Source organism: Gavialis gangeticus, unplaced genomic scaffold (genome assembly GCF_001723915.1).
Source record: "Gavialis gangeticus isolate Ggan-Ray unplaced genomic scaffold, GavGan_comp1, whole genome shotgun sequence".
NCBI classification, from domain to species: Eukaryota; Metazoa; Chordata; order Crocodylia; family Gavialidae; genus Gavialis; species Gavialis gangeticus.
This window is the reverse complement of record NW_017729031.1, coordinates 111,814,844-111,836,698: the sequence shown is the minus strand read 5'-3', so window position 1 is coordinate 111,836,698 and position 21,855 is coordinate 111,814,844. Positions and strand designations below refer to the sequence as shown.

Genomic DNA, 21,855 nt, shown 5'->3' with positions numbered 1-21,855 from the left:
ACTGCTTTCTCTAGGATAACAATTAGAGAGGTATGAATATAGTCTCTCCACAGATAATTGGTCAAATTGTATCTAAAATTTATTTTGCTCTAACTGCTGATGCTGACCATCTCCACAGTTATTTGGGATTTAGCTGATTCCTAATATTAGACATCAGCCCCTGCCTTTTATGTAGAGCCTCTGTAACAGGACCACTTCACAGTGAACCATGGTTTGGAATATGGGGAGTACCAATACTCCCCCACATACCACATGGCCCCAAATAAGTCATGCACCTTGTTTTGGGAAGGCAGAAAAAAGGTTTATCCCATCATGGCTGAATCTTAACCACATGGAATCCTGACCATTACTGCTCAAGCAAAAATTAATTTTAACCCTCTCACAACCACTGCCAAACTAGCAGCAGCTTTTGACTGCTCAGCCAGAAGCTACAGCCGATTTGTCAGCAGCTGTGCAAGGGTTAAAGCTAACTGCAATGCTAAAGACTACACTCTGCCCCACCCTTCAAGCGGGAGAGGACAGCCCCAGCAGCCATTACAACATCCCTATGCAACCATTATAGCATCCCTATGCTTCAAGTCTGATGTTGAAATCAGGTGCTCTACTTAAGATGCATCTCAATTTTGGAAGGGTGAGTTTTGGGGAAAATGTGGTTATGATATGCAAGGAAATCTGGCACTTTATCAGTTACTGCATGTATGACAGCAATGTATCCATCCCTGGACAAAATGAAAGGAGCCTGATCCTGTAAACAAGTTACTCATGGTGTACAAGATTGCATACGAAGATGGGAAGGCTGCAGTTTAGGCCAATACTTGAGTATGTGCATAACTGTATATACATACCTTGCTTAAATCTCATGGACTTAAATATGTGAGCACATTCTTACATGTAAGTGATGTTTCTGTTCTGTACTGGGTAAGGTAGCTTTCCTGAATCAGGGACAGAAAATCAAGTTACAAAATTGGCAAAGTAAATATTTTGAGCTCAACTGGTCAAATCCAACTCTCCTGAATTCCAACCTCTGACTCTTCTAACCCTTATAGAGGAAGATTGGAATTTACTGTTTTTTTCAAGGGAAACTGCTCAGTAAGTTAGCACCAAATGTTATGTATCTCCTTACAGTGTCAGGGCTAGAACTCAAGGTATGGATAGTTCTTCTCCTCCTTTTCTTGTTCTTGTTTTGCTTTTTTTTTTGGTTTTGCAGTGACTGAGATTTAAAAGAGAATGACAGCAGCCACCATAGTCTTGGAACACAGCAAAAACTAGTGGGTAAGTTCCTTAGCTGTCTGCATAGCAGCAGTTACTAGACAAACACAACTCCATCATCAGCAGGGCAGACTTTAGGAGAAATGGTAGGACATACCCATGCTGAGGGGCAGGTTAAACCTCACCTCAAGCTTCACATGCCCTTTAGGAATCCAAAGAAAGAAAAACCTGGTGTTCGCCACATGAAATAAGGAAAAAACTGTTAAGGAAGGATATTTTATTTCCAAGCTTCTAGAAGGATCTTACAAATGAGAGAGTAAAAAAATTGCAAAACTTTTATATATGTATGTTTGTATATGTGTGTATATATACACATATATACACACACACACATACATACATACATACACACACACACACACACACTGGGTCCTTTTAAGCATTTCTTCACATTATTGTAATGGTGATAGGAAATATTGCTTAACTGTACATGCATTTTTCCTGTAATCCAGATCACTGTTACCAGAGGACAAGATTCTCATACAGCATTTCCCTAGACTGCGGTTTTGTTTGTTATTTTACTTTGAAAGAAGAAAAAAAGAATGAGATTGCTCAGAACCACAAAAGGGTGTTAAAGAGTGTGAGGATCACTGTGAGTGAGGGACTAAAAGCCATGCATAAGCCAGACAGAACTATGCAGCCTTCCCCACACCACCCTGTCACTGCGCTTCATTTCTAAGCTACGTGTCTTTCCTCTTTCAAGCCTGGGCTCCCCCACAGTTTGACTGCCTTACAGACACAATCCCAGCCTGCAGTCTCCCTGCTAGGCCAGCCCCGTTCCCCCTATACCACATCTTTACCAAGGCACCTCAATCCTGAATGCTCTGCTAGTCCAGCCTTAGGCCCTCACTCAATTCTTTTGATGAACCCCTGTCCTGAGCTGCTACACGCTTATTATTTGAGGCCTCTTACACAGCCACCAGCTCTGCAAGCATATACCAATCCTGTCTTTCACACCTATTCCTGAATCTCCTAGCTAAGACACTTTAGTCTTGACCTGCAATGCCAACTTTCTTCTCTTTTCTTGCCCCCATTGACCTCCATACAGCTGTGCCAGCGCACTTCTGTCCCAACCAACCCTTCTTATACTCTGCATCTGGAGATCCCAGCAGCCAATGCTGCCTATGCTGCCAATGCTACCTGTGTGTGTGATGTAGACAAATGCCTAGTGGGGATTGGAATGAGCTCAGCAACTTCATTTTCATCCTCATCAGGATTTCTCACCCAGATCTTCAGAGCTGAAAGGCTGAAGGCATTTGTCTACTGAGCCACGCAGGCCCCCTGAGTCTATGTGTAAAGACAAACAGCTCCAAACTATAAAGACCCTCAGGAAATAAATGCAGACAGAGCCAAGGCAGAGAAATGGACCCAGGGCAGCACTATTGTCTCCAAAGTGCCCCTTGCTATGGAATGTTGTGGTGGCTTTTAAACAAAGTCAGAAATCAACAAAACCAACCCCCCTCCCGCCTCCCCCACCAAATTTTTCAAACACTTAATTTCCAGCTTAAGTGAACTCAACAGATTTAAAAATTCACATAGGTGCCATAAAAAATAGAACAACAACAATTAGCTATTTTCCATTGTCTTTAGAACAAAAATTCAAGCCTTCGGAGGCAGAGGGCTAAAAATAAGTGTCTCTTGCAAGGGAGAGGTGGGGGGTCTGCTGTCCTGCTTCTGTGGTCTCGCAGGCCTCCTCTGTGTCCCATTCCTATCAGAGAAAACCCCTGAAGTGCTGAATGTCTCTCCCTGTCTCCAGTCATCCAGGATCCTGACCCCAGCAGAGGTTGGTTGCTGAAGCCAGATGGTGGAGTGGAAAGGCTGAGCTCCATTCCCAGCTTCTGCCCCAGGAAACCCAGGCTTCTTATTGCACAGCTCAAAAGCAAGGAAGAAGGCTCAGGCATTGCCTTCCTCCTTCACAGCTATACTTTACACACGAAACAGGCAACCACAAACACCCCAGCCATCTGTGTGAAAGAAGGTATATATTCAGCACGCGTTTGATACAGTATAGCGAGAAGCAACCATTCCCTTAAAAAACAAAACTAAACAAATCTGAAACCATACCCCCCTCCCCGCTCATATCCTCATTATCACAGACCAAGGGAGGTGACCAATTGCAAACAGCAAGCAAAGTAATGATCCATCTTGTTCCCCAACCCCAGGCATATGATTATTCTGAAAGTCAGCAGAGTTTAACAGCAGAAGGGCAGGTACGGAAGAGACGGCGCTGGTGGGAGAAACCCTCCACCGAGCATCTCGCTAGTTGGGCACCAGAAGAGGGAACGCAGAGAGCAACTTTTGTGAAGCCTTTTGTGTCTCCCTTGCATCTGAGCATCTATCCTGTCAGAAGTGTGCTGTTGAAAGAGGGTGGCCACTACTTGGATCTGGGGAAGAGGTGCACTGGGCTGAAGTTGGGCAGCGGAGTCTGCCTGGCATGCTCTGGCATAAATGCAATGGTACAATGAAGTGAAACAGAGTCTGAAGGAAGGGCTGGGTGAGAAGCCAGCCCCTTACAGCAGGCTCTCTGGAATTGGCCCCTATGCTAGAAGAGGAGGGAGCACTCACACCTTTATGCCTGGGGGACAGGAGCGCCCCTGCTAGGGGTATTTTACCTTCTGATCACCAGGAAGATCTCACTGACTGCTGGAGGAGGTGGTAGGATACCAACTCTGATGGTGTGGTCAGGGTAGGGGAAGGCCTTGTGCAGTGATGGCTCTGACAATGGGGAAGAGATTCCCCAGGCACAGATATTTGCACAGAGGCCTTGCACCTAGACACGTGTGTAATGGAGAGGGGTTGGGTTTAGAGACATTTCACTCTGGGGAGACTTCTTTTTGGCAACCAGCCCATTTTCTCCTTTAGGGGAACCAGTCCAGGGGGCTGTCTCCAGGCCCTAAATGGCCAGGCTTGTTTGCACCCAAGGGAAACACATTTGGGTTCCTGAAAAGGTCACCAAAAAGCCTGGGGGAAGGCTCTGCTCTTACTCAAAGGCCTCATCACCTCCTCACTTATGCAGGTGACCTCCTTGTGGATGCGGAAAATCCCTCCTGCCTGAAAGGCAGATGGGAGTATGTGGTGTCTTCCTGGGAATAGGAAGCTGCATTGGATTTCCTGTGAAAAAAGGCCCTCATTCCACCCCCAGCCTCCAGTCCCTCTTCCCAGGCCCTGCAGCAGTGCTTCTGCTGTTGCCCTTTGCTGACCCTGCATATCTGATTTTGTTTGGGGGTGGTATGTATAGTGCTTTCAGCCCCTCCCCCCCCTCCCCCATTAGTCTTGCTGTTCATTCATCTCCATGTCCGACACCAGGATGTTCTTCTCAGCGGATTCGCTGGGGTTGGAGGTAGTGCGGCTGTAGCGGGCACTCTCGAAGGCCCCCCGCTCTGAGCTCCGCCGGCGCTTGTATAAGTAGATTGTGATGGCTATCAACACGCACAGTGCAAGCGTCGAGAGGATGACCACGGCAATGGCAGTTGTATTCTCTGAGAGAGCTGGGTAGAGGGAGGGAAGGCCTGTGAAATCCACCCTGCCCCCTCTATAGTCTGTGGTGCCATCTCCATTGAGAGGAAAGGAGACCGAGCCACAGAGCAGAGAGATGTGCCACAAGGTCAGTGGGCACAGAACCTGTACATCCCCACTCCCAGTTCCATGTGTCAGCTGCTGGAAGCTTGACCAGGCAGGTGGATGAAGCTGCTCTCACTCCTCAGAGAGGTCACTATGACAGACAGCTCCCTCTAGCCCAGACAGGTGAGCTCAGTCCCCAGGCAGGGGAAGCTCACTGGAGAGCCAGGATATGGCCCACCAGGGAGTGTCTATCTAGCCTGGTTGCCACTCATCATGTGCAAGAGAGATCCCATCATGACTGCAATGCCCACCATGTCCAGGAGGAAGGGAGCAGAGCAGCCAGACCACATAATCTTCCTCCATACTGCTCAGATGGGGGTCCCTGGGCTTGAGAATTTACAGAGGGAACATAAAATGAGAGAGAGTCCAAAGAAGAGACACCCATATGATCAGTCTTAAAAGGCAAGCCATATGATGCAAGGCTGAGAGATCTGGGACTCTTCAGCCTGAGGAAAAGAAGGCTGAGAGGGGACCTGGTAGCAGCTTACTGCTACACTAGGGGAGTACATCAAGGGCTCGGTGAACAACTGTTCACCAGGGCACCCAAGGAGAATACTAGGAGTAATGGCCACAAACTTCTGGAAGATTGATTCAGGCCCAACACTAGGGAAAACTTCTTCACAGTCGGGTTGTCCAGACTGGAATAAACTCCCTCCAGAGGTGGTGCAATCACCTACCCTGGAAATCTTCAAGAGACTAGACAGTCACCTTGCTGGGGTCACCTAACCCCAAGTTGTCTTTCCTGCTTGGTGCAGGGGGCTGGACCCGATGATCTTCCAAGATCCCTTCTGGCCTTACAAACTATGAATCTATGAAAAAATCAAATGGCTGGAGAAGGCTCAAGCCATCCTACTAGAGATGGTTACTCTTGATGGCATGAATGGCAATCCAGCTGTGTGGGCCCCACCAGCTCTTGCAACAAACCCTTTCAGCACTGGCTCTTGATCCTGAACCACCCCTGAGAGCAGGGGCTGAAGTGGAACATGACCATGTGCCTGTGCTGATTTGTGATTCCTCTGCATCACTCACCTGATCGGGGGGAGTTGCTTTCCTCAACTGCAATGGGAACAAAGAAAGAGACAGATGAGTAGCCAGCCACGGCACCCTTCATTCCAGCTGCATTCATGCCAGTAGAGAATGGCACCTGCAGGGCCCACCCTGCACCCACTGAGACCCTGGAGCCCACTGACACTGCCTTGCATGCACAGTGGCCTGAGCACCCACTGTGTCCCCGCCTCTATATGTACCAGGGACTGGCATTCCCTAAAACATCTCCAGTGCCCCAAACCTATCACGTGCTATGCAAGGGCATGGAAACCAGTGCCACTCCCAAAGGGCATGGTGGAAGAAACCCCATGAAAGGAAGCTACCTCAGACCTGTCCTGGGCCCTGCTACCTTCCAATGATGTCCCTGCCAGGCAGCAGGTTAGCCTCCAGGACTTCCCTGGCTTGGGGGTGATACTACTGTAGGAGGAGATGCTTTCACCTGAAGCCCCACACATTAAAGGCCCTGTGGCCTGACATTGATTATGCCCAGTGAGAAGTGGGCAGGTCCTTCACTGTTCCAGTGGGTGAAACAAACAGCCATTGTCAGAGGCTAAGCAGCAGGATTACAGGAACAGCCTTGTGGACAGTACCAATTGGCTCATCTCTTGCTGATTAGCCTACTTGCAGTGCCAGGCAAATGTGACCTCACTGTCTCCTATGGCCAGTGCTCAAGGCCACCGTTCTGGAACTCAGGCATGCAAATATGGGCAGAAGAACAGGTACAGTAAAGCAGGAGGAAGCAGCAGGTGCACAGGTCCGTGCCTGATTCCCTGCCTTGCCAAAAGGTGGTGCAGCCACTGGACTCATGCATCTTATACTTCACGTGACTCTCAAGAGCCTGTAGATAGGGACACTCACAGAGAGCTCTATCTTATGAGCCACTTACTGGAGACATTCAGCCCTCCTAGGGTTTCAGAGCTAAGCTCACAGGAGCCCTGTGTGTTAGGGTTAATGTGGCCATGTTTACTCCAAAGGCTGCCTAGTCTAAAGGGATGGACACACAAACTATTTACCAACAGGTAAACTAGGGTGTGAGCTTACAGCATATCTGCTGTAACTGCCCATGGGCATGAGACATAGCTCATCCTTCTTGCACTGAGGGACAAGCCACCTCACCCTGGTCATGGAATATAATAGTTAATGCATTATGTTTTCCTCATGGAATCTTGCTTGTGTGCTCATATCCAAACACAAGCATCACAGAGCTCTCATTGAAGACATATGCAGTAGGAACAGGAGTTGGAGCTAGCCAGGCTTTTCCCCAAATGCAGCCTCTGAGGCTGTCTCAGTCGTAGCCCACAGAAACCCCTGCTGTCCAAGACCCAGGCTCTTCGCACACTGCTCCATTCACCCCATCATTCACTGTGACCTGCAGCAACTCCTGCTGTGTCAGTCCTGCTTTTTTCCCAAGCAAGGTATGACCACTCTGCTGGGCTGCACTTTGAGGGCTAATGACAAGGAGCTAAAAGAAGCTCCTTGTGAAGTGCCCTAAGCTGAAGGTGTCCAGGGGAGAAGATTATTAGTCCTCAACAGAGCCTTTGCGCCACAGGCATATATTTTGCACTGGCAGGGAGTCACTCAGTGCCAAGTAACACCAGAGGAACTGAATCAAGAAAGTCAACAGGCTTCTCAGGCTTCTTACCTCGGGGGATTTTACAAATGACCCCCATGGTGACGTTTGTGCAGGAGCCGAGACGCCACACCCCATTACTGCTCTGGATCCAGTAGCAGCTGTTTTGGCTCAGCATGTTTGGTCCTGTGTCGTGGTGGCCCCAGTTCGAGTAGTTGACGACCGTGTTGTCATGCCAAACCAAGGTACCCCCTGGAAGAAGGGTGGAGGTGAGCAGATGAATATGCTCCGCCACAAGGGTGCTGCAAAGAGCACCCAATGTTGCCTGGTTGCAAGCAGTGGTAATGATGGGTTTTCAGGACACCTAAAGGGACACCACCAAATGAGGTAGGCTGCTGCTGCACTCGCTTCCAGCTTATACTACACCTCCTCCCATACAATGGCCTATTCTGATCCCACATGGTGTCCACAGAGTCTAGAAGTCTAGTTTAATGATGTGATTGGCTTGGCCACAGTACACAGCAGGACTGGTAATGTCCAAAGGCCGCACCTCCGTCTCACAGGCTGGAGCTGTAAAGTGCACCACAGAAATGTGGGCCATGTTTGGCCACAGTAAGCACTTGAACCAACCCTGGCAGGTGGTGCTGAGTCCAAACAGCACAAATGGCCAGGGAGATCCTGGCAGACAGGCTGGCTCAACATGATTCAGGCACGTAGAAGAGACAGTTTCAGACCGAATTCTCCGAGGAGCCCAGCAGGGGCTGTAAATCTTCATCTGCCCTTAGCTTCTTTTACTCTTTTCTTTGCCTCCTCAGTTACATTGTATGTATAAATACAGACAATCATTTTCACATTTACCCTGCCTCCCACATGCATAAAGTTCAACAGGTCCCTATGTGTAGAAGGTGCAAGGCAGTTGTGTGTACAAGACTGTGCTTGAATATAAATGCACCAGTCTGTGCACCCCTGCCTGACTTTGGCAGGCACACGATCCCCTGGTTTGCTGTGGAATATACTGAGGACAATGGCAGCATCACTAATCTCAACCCTAGCAATTCGCCTCTGTGTGCCACCAGCCCTTCTGCACCACAGGGTCAATACCATGAGTCTCATTTATGCAGTTAGGGAAACTGACTGCTGGAGAGGCAAGGTCTGTGGAAGACCTGGAGATGGAACCAGTGCTCTGAAGCCAGGCTGCCTCTGTCAGCACCCATGATCTACAGAAGCACAGGTCCAGCATCTCCCATGGTTAAAGATCTTTAGCAGAATGCTATCTTCCTTTGCAATATGTCTATTTTACCTTTGGGGTTAAAGGTCATCCCCAACCAGGCACCTTTGGACTGGCTTTCATAGGCCTGGAGATGCTCCCAAACAAAAACGTTCTCCGTCTCATCGTGGATGGACAGCACCATGCCACCAGCTGTGGAGGAAAAGATGCATCAAGCAGAAAGCCTGCAGTATTAATGGAAGGGGGGCAATACCTTTCAGTTCCAGTAAGGGGTCTGCTTGCTTTCTTCAGACCTACCAAGACCAAGATCCAGGCCCAGTCCCATGCTAGCTAATTAGCACTCTGAGGCATATTATCAGGAGCATGAACTGTCCTAATCCCATGGAAATTAATAGATCTATGACAACTGACACCCTCTGTCCTTGAGAAAGGAAATTACTAACTGGACTGGGCTAATTAAATGCTGATGAAGCAGGACAAAGGTGCCCCAAAACAATCTGTAAGTCTGGCAGGTAAACTCTCAGGATGGAGATGCACAAGAGGACTGTGCCAGGAAATAAGGAGGGGATGCCCACTGGTTGGGACTCAATTTGAGTGACACTGAGCACCAGAGCCTGGGTAACAGCATCCTCCTCTCCTGCTTGTGACTACTGAACCTAGAAGAGGCTGTCCAGGGCCCTTGGTTCCTAGGGATTTCAGAGGTTCTGGCCATCTCACGTTTCCAGGGTTGCTGTGTTGTGCAACTCCCTACTCTAAAATGTTACTCATACCTTTCTGGCATCTCTTCATGGCATCCTTATGGCCCAGAGTGACCTCCATGTGGAAGGTGTAGCAATTATCCCTGAAGGGAATCCAGGAGGAATCTTCAATTGATTTGGGGCAGCTCCCATTGAAGCTCCACTTGTGTGTTCGAGGGGGCCCTGCAAAGGAGGGGAACACCAGGCAACTTTAGGATATGGCAAGATAATGAGACGGGAGTGGGGAAGACAGACCACAGCACTGCAGGGGAATACTTCCCTACAGTGGAGGCTTTTACAGAGGCTATAGCTGGCCAAGACACATGCTATGGCATAGCTATGCCTTGCATTGCACATGTGGAAGGGAAAGGCAAAAGCTAACTTTTGCACCTCTGACAGGGAGGTGAGGTGAGATCCTATGGCAAGGGCAAGCAAAGTCCAGCATACAGGACATGTTGGGCCCGCAGCGGACTCCATTTCCCAGCAGCCCCCCACCTGCCTTGCTGCAGTCAGTTTCCATGGAGACTTCAGGAGTGGCAGCACCCTGAAAGCATGGGGCCAGGGTTTCCATGAACACTGGCCCAAGCGGCACTGGCAGGGTGTGCAGCTGGGCAGGGAGCTGCTGTGGGGCCGGAGTTGGGGCCCTGGCTCCAGAGCAGCTCCCTGCCCAGCTGTGCACCCTGCCAGCACTGCTCAGGCTGGTATCCACGGAAACCTTGGCACAGTGCTGTCACAGCTGCACCACTCCTAGGGTCTCCATGGAAACCGGCTGCAACAAGGCAGGCAGGGGCTGTTGGGAAATGGAGTCTGTCTGCTGGCCAGATACGCCATCTTGCCCACCCCTGTCCTGTGACTTCCTCGTTGCAAATGCCTCAGACAACCAACCACCCTGAATCTGAGGACCGGACCCTGGTGCCCCTGACAGAGCTCTCAAAATGAGAATTGTGTCCCACATTGGGAAAACTGGTCCTGCATCTTTACCAGCCATGCACAATGAACCTCCATTTACTCTAACAGGGGTTCTCAGCTGGTGGTCCTCAGCTACACTGCATGGGTTGCAAGAACAGATCTGGGGTGGAGGAGAGATTAGCTGACCTCCTAATATTCCCAAGGCACCAACCAGCACCATGCTGAAAAGACACGCTGCTATGAATGTGCTAATTAGCTGTCTCTCAGCTGATCAAATTGGCCTACCTGCAGTGGCACTATGAAGCAGTTGCACCACACTACCTTAACTTCCAGCATGGCTATTTCCACTTCCAGAGATACATAATGGACCTCAGAGCTATAGAGTGGCCTGGGTTTTGGTTTCCTGGAGTTGGTTGCCTTATCAGTGAGAGCTGGAAAAGTTCCTCTGCCGCCCACTAAAGGTTTGCAGAGCAGCTGTTACAGCAAGCCTTCTCCAGGAGGCACACTTGTCACCCTACTGGTATGGGCCATAGCTTGGAGCCACAATACAACCCTTGAGAACATGCACTGGAACACTTGCACTCTGCAGCTGCCCAGCTGAGAAGCCCTGGGGCACCTGACATGCCTTTCCCCAGACTCTGCCCGTCTCTCCAGCATTTGTAAGATGCTGGAAACGCACTCACCTGTACTGATCTTGCAAACAGCCCCTTGCAATTTGGTGTCACAGCTGGCTGTTCGCCAGGTCCCATCCACATCCATGTAGGAGCAGCCTGTGACCTGCTGGGGCTCACCATCCTGCCAGTTGACATAGTAAAGACTCTCCTCTGTGAACCATGAATAGCTCCGGCCTCCCTGGGAACCAGTGACAAAGAGGAAGGCTCAGAGGCTGCTCAGACCCGCAACACTTGTCACCCCCCATGCTTGTCTGGGGGATGGCCCCTGTGACCCTACCTCTGGGGTTGTCAGCTGGGGGTACGCTTACCCCCAGGGGTACTTGGGAAGGCCCTGGGGGGGGTACACGTGGGTGGGCAGGGATGGAATGCCAGAACCCACCACCCAGCACCGCTGCCTCCCAGGAGTAGGGCCAGGAGGTGGGGGGCGAGGGCAGCGGAGTCCCTCTGCAGGCTGCACAGGCGCCGGCCAGTTGGCTGGATTTTGGGGGGGGAGGGGGAAGGGGGTGAAGCTCACATGTGGCGGCTGCTGCCACCACTCAGCGCCCCACACTGCAGCCGCTGTGTCCAGCCGTGTACACCCCCCTCCCCACACCATCTGGTCGCCGGGGGTACACTTATTTAAAAAGGTTGAAAACCCCTGCCCTACCTCATCGTTGGCCAGGCCAATCCAGAGAGGGGCCCGCAAGCTGCTGATTGCCTGAGTGAGGTAGGCCTGTGTGTAGGGGTCCAGCACGCTGGCTAGGGTGGTGTTGTGGGTCTCACACAGCAGCAGGGCCTCATGCCACTTCAGAGGTTTCTGCAGGATGCGGTAGGTGCTGTTGAGATAAGAGAGCGTGGAGTTGGGGGAAGGGGGATACGTCGTCCGGGAGGAGCTCAGGGTTGGGTCTGTGGATGGAAAGAGGCAAGGTCAAATTGCTGTCACAAGTCTCCCCTCACACCAGAATAACACTGCTCTACCCTTCTGCATGGCCCTCCCTCTGGGCACAAGCACTCATGAGCAGGCATAGATATGCACTGGTGAGCAGGCATGAATATAACCATGTGTACAAAAACCCAGGTGGAGTCAATGTTCCCACTCTGCGCACACATCTCACTGGACCCAATACTGCTGGCAGGAAAGTACCCATGTGCCAGCAGGCAGTGTCCTGCCTCAGGGGATGACTCTGCCATTGGATGCCCTGTGAGCATCAAGAGCTGGGCACAGTGTTCATGTGAGCATGGGGGATCCCCAGCCTACTGGCAAAACAGAGCTGGAGACTGGTGTAATGGTTTGGATGCTATCCATGCACAGCACAGGGCAAGAAGTGACTCATGGGCTCAGCATCTCAGTTCCTGGGCAATGGGGCTGGGAGACCTGCAACTGCAGTCTCTGGGGACAGAGTGTATTATACAGTGCTTACAGCGCAGGGAGTAGGTGGGGAGGGACTGCCCAACAGCAGGTTACTGAGACACAAGAGGTGAGACTTTTCCTGGGGAGCTGTTCAGCACTCTGAGATGGGGTTTAGTTGCGCCTGGCCTAGCATTAGAAATGGGCCCACATGCATGCATACATATGAATACACACAGGCATGCGCACAGATGTGGACACTGGGACACACACACACACGCGCACACCCCCTCCCTTCCCCCTCTACCCCCAGATGGCATCTTGACAACACACTCATTCTCTGCTTCCCAGGGGGAACCTGCAGCTGGATTTGGACTGTCAGCACCAGAAACATGTGTCGTGTTTGCGGGACAACCAGACTAAGTGGGGACCCTATAGAAACCAGAGATGGCTGAACACTGAGGGCTGGCTTGGAGCACAGCCACCTGCCTGGTTCATTAGTGCTGGCTGAAGCAAAGCCCAGCTGCAGCCAACAATCTCAGCGGAAGGTGGCTACACCAGGTCACAGCTCATTTCTGACCTCAGCACTGTCCTTGTCTTCTCTTGGCAGGTGCCCTCCCTGCCAACCCAATGCCTTCTGCCCCATACCTATGCTTCGCTGGCAGATAAACCCGTGCATCTCCTCCAGGCAGTTCCTGTCGTCCCAGCAGCCGGTGAAGTGGGGAGGGGCGCCGTGCCAAACCACAGCACAGTTAGTCTGCAAAACAGCACCCAGTAGGGTCAGGGCTACCTCTGTGAGCCCTGCTCTATTCACTGGAGGGCAGCCAGCTGGTTGAGCTGGCACAGAGTGCAGCATACTGCTGTATGGTGTGAGCTGAGCTCACTCCTGTGGCTGCTGGCCTGACCAGGCTTTCCAGAGGTATCCTCTCCAGACACATCTAGCACACACTGTACAGCAGATGGAGCCACTCTGGCTCTGAAATTTCCCAGTGCAAACAGGGGCAACCAGCCCTAGAGGTGTTTGGCAATTCTCAGTGTCTGAGGAGGAGTGGGGCAGAAGTCTTGATCACTGTGAGTGGAGGAACCCAGAACAGGTTTGTTACGTAAGTATTTGTACCTCACTGATTGAAGCTGAAAGGACAGCAACCCCATGCTCTGCGCTGGGGGGAGAGCTGGTTTTTGCCACCTAGCTGGGGATCCCCCACCTTTCAAGGATTAATTCCTCTAGTGACACAAGCTCTGTGGCACCTGCTCTCAGCCCCAGTGCATGGGGCATGACTGGAACAAAGCCAAGCTATAGCAATCCCCTCCAGGAGCAGCACCCCTGAAAGCTGCTTTACACTGAGCTGGGAGCCAATCTAGGCTGCTGTCAGTTGTGAGATGGTGGAGGACAGGCTGGCATAAAGGCCATAAGCCGCACTCCTCTTCAGGTGTGCCAAGCACTGTTGGGAGCCCCTTCAAGAGTGTTCTTGACTGAACCACCCCTCTCTGTCCTGGTCCTATCTCACTGCCTGGGGAAAGCATGTGGGTAGCATGAGAGGAAGCAAAAGTGGAAGAGGCCCTGGGACAAAGGCCCATTCTTCCTGCCAGTGCAGATGTCTAAACTGTATGTTCTGCTGTTCTGCTTTTAAACAAGGGTCTTTCTTATACTGCATGGGTTGTAAGAACAGACCTGGGGTGGAGAAGAGATCAGCTGACCCCCTAATATTCCCAAAGCACCAGCCAGCACCACGCTGAAAAGACACACTGCTACGCTTGTGCCAATTAGCTGTCTCTCAGCTGATCTAATTATCCTGTGGAATAGGGTTCCCAACCCCTCTCTTCACAGACTGTTCCACTGCCAGGCCACCCTTTCTTAGGTCCCAGTGCTCTTGTGATTCCCCTGAAGTTGGCTCCTCTCCCCACCAGGGCTCATATTCCCCAAACACCTGCAGATGGCCCCTCCCCCTGCCAGCTACGATTTAGCCAAGTAGCACTGAGAGATGGGGGGCTATGATCCTATTGGTCAGTACCAAGGACTGGCAGATAACACTGAAGTATGCTTCAGTGCTTAAGCAGATCACTGACTCCTGCATATTAGGGGGCCTTTGCTGGTGCAGGGTTCCTGCATCTTCCTTGGAAGCAACTGGTGCTGGGCACTGATAATGACGAGGTACTAGGCCAGATGGAACCCTGGCCTGATCTAGGTTGAAATGACAGGTTAAGAGGCCATGGGAGTCACTCACCGGTTTCTCACTGGATGTGGAGCTGCCGTATCCAGAGGGCTCCCCAGGGGCCCAGTTGATGTATCTGAGCGGCTCAGATTCCACCCACTGGAACTCCTTCTTGGCATCATGGAGGCCAATCCAAAGGTCAAAGGTTATGTTTGGAAGCTGGGAGGTTATAAAAGCTGGGAAATGAAAGTATGGAGGTGAGAGAGAAAACCAGCTATTCCAAGGAGGCATGGGTCCCTGCACCTGGTCCCATGGCTTATCCGAACAGCTGCTGCACCCAGGACATGCTCTGCTCTTAGGGCCAAAGCATTCTAGGACCAGTTTCCTCCCAGGCAGCAATTTTGATCCTGCAGTTTTTTGAAACTGCAGAGCCCTGGCAGCAGCAGAGAAGCCCCCTGGCCCTACCTTGCTCGAGGTAGTTGGAGATAGTGGCCAGCACAGCGTCTTGGCTCTCACACGCCTGTTTTGCATCCTGCCAGGTCACCTTCTCTGTCTTGTCGTGGCCATTGAAGCTGAAACACTGGGTAAGGCCATGGGCAGATGAGTAATGTGTCCCAGAGAGCAATGCATTCAGCAGCTGGCTCTTCCCTCCCCATCCCTCCTCTCCGCCCCTGGTAACAAGTCTTAGTATTTAACTCTATTCTCACATCTTTATCCCCATCCACAGGCACTTCACTCCCAGCTGTGCATCTACGCCCCCAACCAAGCACCCTGTATCCCCTACCTAGCCACATCCTCACCCCACCTCCCACCCCATGCAACTCCCTGCTTCACCACACAAGTATCCTCCCACACCCTCCCTCAATTCTCTACATACAATTTCTCTCCGTCAACTCCCTCCAGCCCAGCCTTCCCCACCTCCACAGCCTCAGAAAGCATCCTAGATGTTCCCATGGAATCGGACATGCCAGGCAGATCTTGGAACAATCACATGTTCCCACATGCAAACACTGATCCCACATGCAGGCACTGATCACTACATTATTCACACTCACACCCATGCTGGACACCACCTCTCATCTGTTCACGCACGCACACCATAACGCCCCAGCTCTGCATACACGCTCACCCTCCCTGCGTGCCTCTCCTCCCACCTCCAATGCAGCATTTCCTTTCTAATCCATCCCACAGCTAGGTAGCACAGACAGCAGCTGCGGCATTGCTGCCCCCAAGGGGCCACAAACCATGCCTGCAGGCTCATGGCCTTGCAAAGTGCCTCTCTGCAAGTGTATACGCAGGAATATAAACAAGCGCACACAAGTGTGACCAGGGTCAGATGCTGGGTCTGTAGGCCTCCTGTCGTACCTTGCTGAAGAATGGGATCCAGCCTCTAGCACAGCCACCAGGAACAGGAGTGGGCAATGGTGGGAGGGTGGGCTTCATGGCAGTGGAGGTACTCCGTTTGCAGATGTATGGCAGAGCAGTAAGACACTTCTGGTCACCCCAGTCCTCTGCAGAGGAAAGGAATGCATAGGCCTGTTCTACTGCAATCTTGCACCCCAACTGGTGGAGGCAGCACCATGGAAATGAGCATGGTGATGACAAAGTGCCAGTTCCCTCAAGCACTGAGCCATCATCTTGGCACATCTGGAACAGGCAAGCTCAGGCAAGGTAAGTGCATGGAGAATGGCTGTACCAGATACAGTGTGCATCCTCTATCCCTCATAGTTACACAAGACCTGGCTAGTGCAGAGCAGTGACTCCCAGTCAATAAGCTGTTGGGCAAATGACTTAGGCCAAGGCTTCAACAGTGGTCATTAGCTTTGGGTGTCCCTGCTGAGTCACCCCAGGCTTGACACATGGACCTACTGAAGCTGTCTGCAGCCATGGGCGTCAGGCACCTCTGAAACTCAGGCCCAAAGTGTCTCCTGTTGGGCTCCCCAAAATCACATTCCACTCACAAAAGTGTTGGTTGCCCCATTTCTGGCCTCAGTTCTGCTGCCAGTAAGTGGGGGTAATGGTACTAAGCCAACTTGTGGGGGGTTGGGGTAGGACAGGAAGTGTTGTTGCTGAATGTGGTTACATAGTGTTAGGAGGGCTGTTTCTTTGTCTTGTGTCTGTACTGTTGCTAAGGGGATGGCGTCACTGGCAGGAACATCTGAGCCAGCTTTAACCTCGGCTATACATGGCTGCTGGAAGCCCTGGGGATGTACGAGAGTAGCTAGCCCACAGTGCAGTCCATGTGGCTGTGTCTTCCCTGTTGAGGGAGAGCCATATCAAAACAGGCACAGGGATGATTCCCCATCTGGCTGTCAAACAGTCTCCAGACAGTGAAGAAACACCCATACATCCATTTGCAAACCTCTCACCTCTGCTGGCCGTCATATACACACACTTCCTGTCCTTGCTGATTGGCCGGGGTTTGCCTGGTGCCCATGAAATGAAATTCAGTAGGGAGCCGTCAGACCACCTGTGAAAGGCAATGGTAGGCAACATCATCCTTGCTCTAGGTGCAAAGGGGAGACAGGATCTTGTAACTCTGCAGACATGTTTACAGAGAGTTATTCTGCACCAGCTGTTCCCATTCCACTCCACATATGGACCTACTTATTCTGGAGTAAGAGTGCCGTGCTTTGAATTAGCCAAGTTCCTGTTGGCTAAAGACATCTAACAGGAAAGGGGAAGCTTGAGACATAAGCCAGGAGCAAACCATACTGACAGCTGGGCAGAGGTGAGCAGGCTGGGCATGCGCTGCAGGCATTTGCACCTGTGATAGGTTTAGCCAAGGCTAAACCTGCAGCTTTTTGAGCAGGCATAAACTGCTTTTAGGGGCTTTCTGATAGGGACAGCTTAGCTTGCCATGGCCTAAGTGCCTGGGGAGTCCAAAGTCAGTCAGGCATCATGCTGGCCACATCACTCTCTTGTGCCTGCCTTCTCCATGCTAATTCAGTGGGCCATCAGGCTCAGATGGACCTTTGGCATTTTGATTTCAGGATGAAAGAGTGTGTGCTGTGGAGTGAATTAGGAACAGCTAATCTATGTAAGAATTCACACCCTACCTTGCTCCAGATTAACTTCCACCATGTGCAGACAAGCCCTCTGAGAAGGCATCCAATTAGCTGGGACACCAAGTGCTTGGGAACAGCAGTGGCTGCTCTTGCATGAACTCTACCTGCTTCACAAACTGGCTGGTGCCTGCTACTGCTGCTGTCCCTCACATAGCCTGGACTGTGTCTAACCCAGAAGGATGGTGGGTGAGGGTTACAGAAACCCAAACACCAGCAGGGCTGAATGGCTGAGAAGTAATTTTGCACATGCTATTAATGTGATATAAGGTTCCTGCACAGTAAAATACTACACAGTAAGCCTTCCCTGGGAGCATGTCTACATGTGTACCCTCTTGGGAGTAAATCTACTCCCAATGGGAGTAGCCTGATACAGGGCTGCTCTGGCCCTGTTCTGCCCCACTGCCGCAGCCAGGGGGAACTCCCAGTTCCCCTAGGGTGCTAGCCTGGGGGTTGGCAGGTGGAATGAGGGCCAGCCCCATGCGCATGGGGCCAGGAGAGCCCTTCCAGCTGCAACTGTCTCCCAACCCTGTCCACATCAGGAGGGCTCCAGATGTGCACAGGGCGAGGAGACAGCTGCTGGTGCAGCTGGCAGAGCTCTCCTGGCCCCATGCACATCAGGACACACAGCTGCCAGCAAACCCCATACCCAGTGGGACTTCCCTGCCCAGCACAGGTTGGCTGGAACCCGTCCTGCTCCTGGGACAGCTTCCAGGAGCAGGACAGGTCCCAGTCAGCCCCCTGCTGGGCAGAGAATCCCTGGCCAGCCAGGGGCTTGCTGGCAGCTGTGCTAGGAGTAGGACAGGTCCCAGCCAGCCCCTTATTGGGTGGGGAATCCCTGCCTAGTGCTGGCAGCTGCCCCATAAGTGGGACAGCTGCCAGCGATTCCCTGGCTGAGCAGAGAAGCCTAGAGTTTCTCAGTCCTGGCACTGATCGGCTCCCAGCTCCTGGGGGGACCCAGGAGCTGAGCAGTGTCAGGACCAGAGACAGAGAACTCCCTCATCCTCTGTGGCCCCCTGCTGGTGTGGCTGACTGGGAGCAAATTTGCTCTTCGTCATCATCTACACAAGTGCTACTGCGCAGTAACTACTGTGCAGTTAATCTAGTACCTGTATTTACAGGGATCAGTTAAATATGCAATAGACTAATTAACTGTGTGGTAAATGTCATACATGTGTAGACAGTGATGCTTTACTGTGCAGTAGGTTAGTCTACTGTGCAGTAAAGTGTCTTGTGTAGATACACCCAGGGGCAATTGTAAGGGACACTTTGCCAGCACTGGAAATGGGCCCAGGAGCAGCCCTGACTTACATGTGTGTGTCACCACTACTCCCTGCTAGATGCACTGCCAGGCAGGCTCCAGCGCATCACTGGAACCTCAGCCCTGCCAGGCACCCTCAGTATAGGACCTAAGGCCAAGGAGCCCAGAAAGTGGTGTCAGAGGGGATGCATCTGAGAAGTGAACAAAATAGGAATGAAGGGAAGAGGAAGGGGTGGGAAACAGGCTTCTGCCCAACACTGCACATTATATATATGGGAAATTCAGGCAAGATTAATATCCTATAAACTGAGTGTGCTTCCCTCTACTCCCACCTGCAGATTCCCTATGTGACTCTGGTCTCTCCTAGTGGTGTCTGGGCCACAAGACATCAGTGAACCTAATGCAGCATTGGCTAGCAGAGCTGAGACATTCAACTTGGGTAGCAGAGGCTCAAGCTTCAAGACGCAGAGGCTTTGATTCAATCCTTTAGGCTTTTCAGGATGAAAGCCAGTTAAAAGGTGGTGAAGCTGGTGCTGTCTGCATGAGATTATGGGTGGAAGACAGGAACCCAATGTCCCAAAGGTAAACATGGTGGCTAACCCAGCTGGCAGAGGGCAGGCAATGGCTGTAGAGAGAGCATGCATGCTGAATGCAACCAGAGAAGAGGTCTGGTTGTTGGGTAGCTGCTTAGGATGAGTGGAGCTGGACTTCTTATTTGGCTATTAGACCTCTGAACTGGATATGTTGCACCTCCTTCTCCCTTGACTGCCAGAAGGATGGGGATGCAATGTATGAGGGCAGGTTGAGGACAGAAAGGTATAGGCAGTAAGCAGGCAGACAAGATCCCTTGCCAGCCCTCAGCCAGCCACAGGCAGCTCTCATTGCAGTGAGCAGGGGAGCCTGGGTTCCCAACCTGGTGTCCTCACCACAATGAGAGTTCCACGCAGGGTTTCAAGGGGTTCCAGGTTTTACCTGTGCTAAGACAAAATCCTCTCTGGACATGGAGGGAAGAAGGAGGGTGAGGGAGAGCAGAAGGAAGTGTGTGTGCATGATGGGGGGATGTGGTGAAGTCAGTCCCACCCCCACAGACTTACTTGAATCGCCCATCATTTTCATACGTGTGTAGCCCAATCCACCAGTGTTGCTCCTGGCCCCTGGAGAACTGGCAAACATGACACAGGTTAGAGTCACAGGTAGACAGAGGCACAAGGAGACCAAATGCATTGTGGACACATGCAGGTATGGCCATCCCCACGGGGCTGGCTGAGTCTGGCTGGCAGCCACACTGCCTTCTGTAGCTCCTCCATGACTTCTAAAGGCCAGGAGCCTGGAGAAGAAGCAGAACAGCAGCAGGATGGGTTGTGAATAGCTCCCCTTTCTCTGAAGTGGGAAAGTGATTTCTTCAAGATGGGAAAAGGCTCAGCACTCGCCTGCTCTGCAGCACCTTGGGAGGAGCCTAAGATGTGCCGATAGTAGCACTGGCATCTTCATGCATCAGTCAGCAGAAAGTACCCCAGGATTAAGGCCAAGCCAGGAGGCAAGGCTCTACTCCCAGTTATATGGGGGTAAATCCAGCCTAATTCCACTGCCACCAGCCAAGACACTCCCAGCTTCTGCCACTGTGCCTGAGGGCCCAGGTCATAAAACATGCAGCTGTGTGCTAAAGCCAAATCAGGGACACCAGAGATATGCAGGAGAACACTGGACAGGAAAAACCCATGAGAACACATGCTGGTGCTCTATGGGGCCTGTGTCCCTGCTCCAGCCTCACAAACAGAGGAAGCATTACCTTAATAAGCAAAGTACACCAGAATGAGAGCAGGTGTTCTCAGTGAGGCAGATCTGCCTCCTACTGAATGAATGTGCAGTTGGAAGATGAACTTGTGATAGCCCACACACTCCTACCTTCTTCAGATTCTGGCCCAAAAAATCCAGCTCTGCTCGGTTGTGAACAGACACCAGCTCTGCTTGGAACCAGGTGCAGATGCGCTGGGCCTGCACCCAGCTTGAGTGATGCTCAAAGAATTTGTATTCTTCATCCTGGTATTTAATCCACTCTTTGCTCCCTGCAAACAAGAAGCACAAGGCAGGTGAGCCTGGTGAACCCACAATGGCTGGATGGCCTTGACAGTAGGGAAGAGAACCTGCTTTGCATTTGTCCCTCACAGTTCTGCAGATGTCCCTCAGCCCTGACCCACAAGCACCCTCCTGTACCAGTGCCTCCTAGCTTAGCCAGAACCCCATAATCCTGACCTATGGCTGGCCCTGCTGTAAGCCTAGCCCTTCCCTACAGTTCTGCCAATGCCCCATAATCCTTATCTGTTGCACCCTGTGCTGTTCTAGCCTTGCCAGTTTTCCTTACCTGACCTACAGATCAGCTTTTGCTGGTCTAGACATGCCCCAAGTACAGCACCGCCAAGGCTCAGTCCTGCCTTGTAGCATGCCTTGAGATACCAGTCTTGTCTCATTCCTCCTAGCTCTGCTAATTCAGCTCTCTTCCCACTGCCACTGCAGTCCTGGCATTTTCTGAAGCAGTGCTGTAAGTAAGCCATACTGCATGTAAGTGCTGACAAATGCTCATGCTGGGAGTAGGCTCAGAGCAAGCTTGCTGTGTTTAGGAGGCCAGCACTCCCATGGAAGCTGCTCACACACTGCCCTTTCTTCTCAGACACTCAGCAATGAACGAGTCATAAGAGGCACCTATACATGGGCTTTGACATGTTTTGATTAGAACACATTGGAGCAGAATCAATTAATTGAGCCTGCTGGACTGTTCTTTAGTTACGAGATTTAGTTAAAACACCTCCACTACCATTCTGAAATGTGGGATGCTGAATACATGAAAGACTACAGGCATTTTAATGCAGGTGTTTTAAGAGCTGCTCTAATTAACCCCCTCCCCACACCCTCTCCCTCAGGAGTAACATGTTAAAACGCCCAAGGTGCCTGGGTAGCTCCCCCACAAGGATCAACACACATCTGTAGCTGCCATGT

At 51.5% G+C, this 21,855-nt stretch overlaps 1 protein-coding gene across 1 annotated transcript in view; it reads right to left on the bottom strand.

The window, feature by feature from the left end:
* Nucleotides 1–1,472: 1,472 nt before the first annotated feature.
* MRC2 (mannose receptor C type 2) overlaps nt 1,473–21,855 on the bottom strand; it is a 135,178-nt gene continuing 114,795 nt past the window's right edge. Inside the window, exons 17-30 of the mRNA XM_019523589.1 lie at nt 20,767–20,927; nt 19,956–20,023; nt 16,905–17,005; nt 15,901–16,046; nt 15,001–15,115; nt 14,608–14,771; nt 13,031–13,139; nt 11,702–11,940; nt 11,065–11,233; nt 9,506–9,655; nt 8,808–8,927; nt 7,580–7,759; nt 5,920–5,946; nt 1,473–4,757 (exon numbers count right to left, since the gene is read on the bottom strand). Of these exons, the coding sequence (XP_019379134.1) occupies nt 4,537–4,757; nt 5,920–5,946; nt 7,580–7,759; nt 8,808–8,927; nt 9,506–9,655; nt 11,065–11,233; nt 11,702–11,940; nt 13,031–13,139; nt 14,608–14,771; nt 15,001–15,115; nt 15,901–16,046; nt 16,905–17,005; nt 19,956–20,023; nt 20,767–20,927 (1,970 nt within the window). The 3' untranslated portion in view covers nt 1,473–4,536. The remainder of the gene's footprint in view (nt 4,758–5,919; nt 5,947–7,579; nt 7,760–8,807; nt 8,928–9,505; nt 9,656–11,064; nt 11,234–11,701; nt 11,941–13,030; nt 13,140–14,607; nt 14,772–15,000; nt 15,116–15,900; nt 16,047–16,904; nt 17,006–19,955; nt 20,024–20,766; nt 20,928–21,855) is intronic.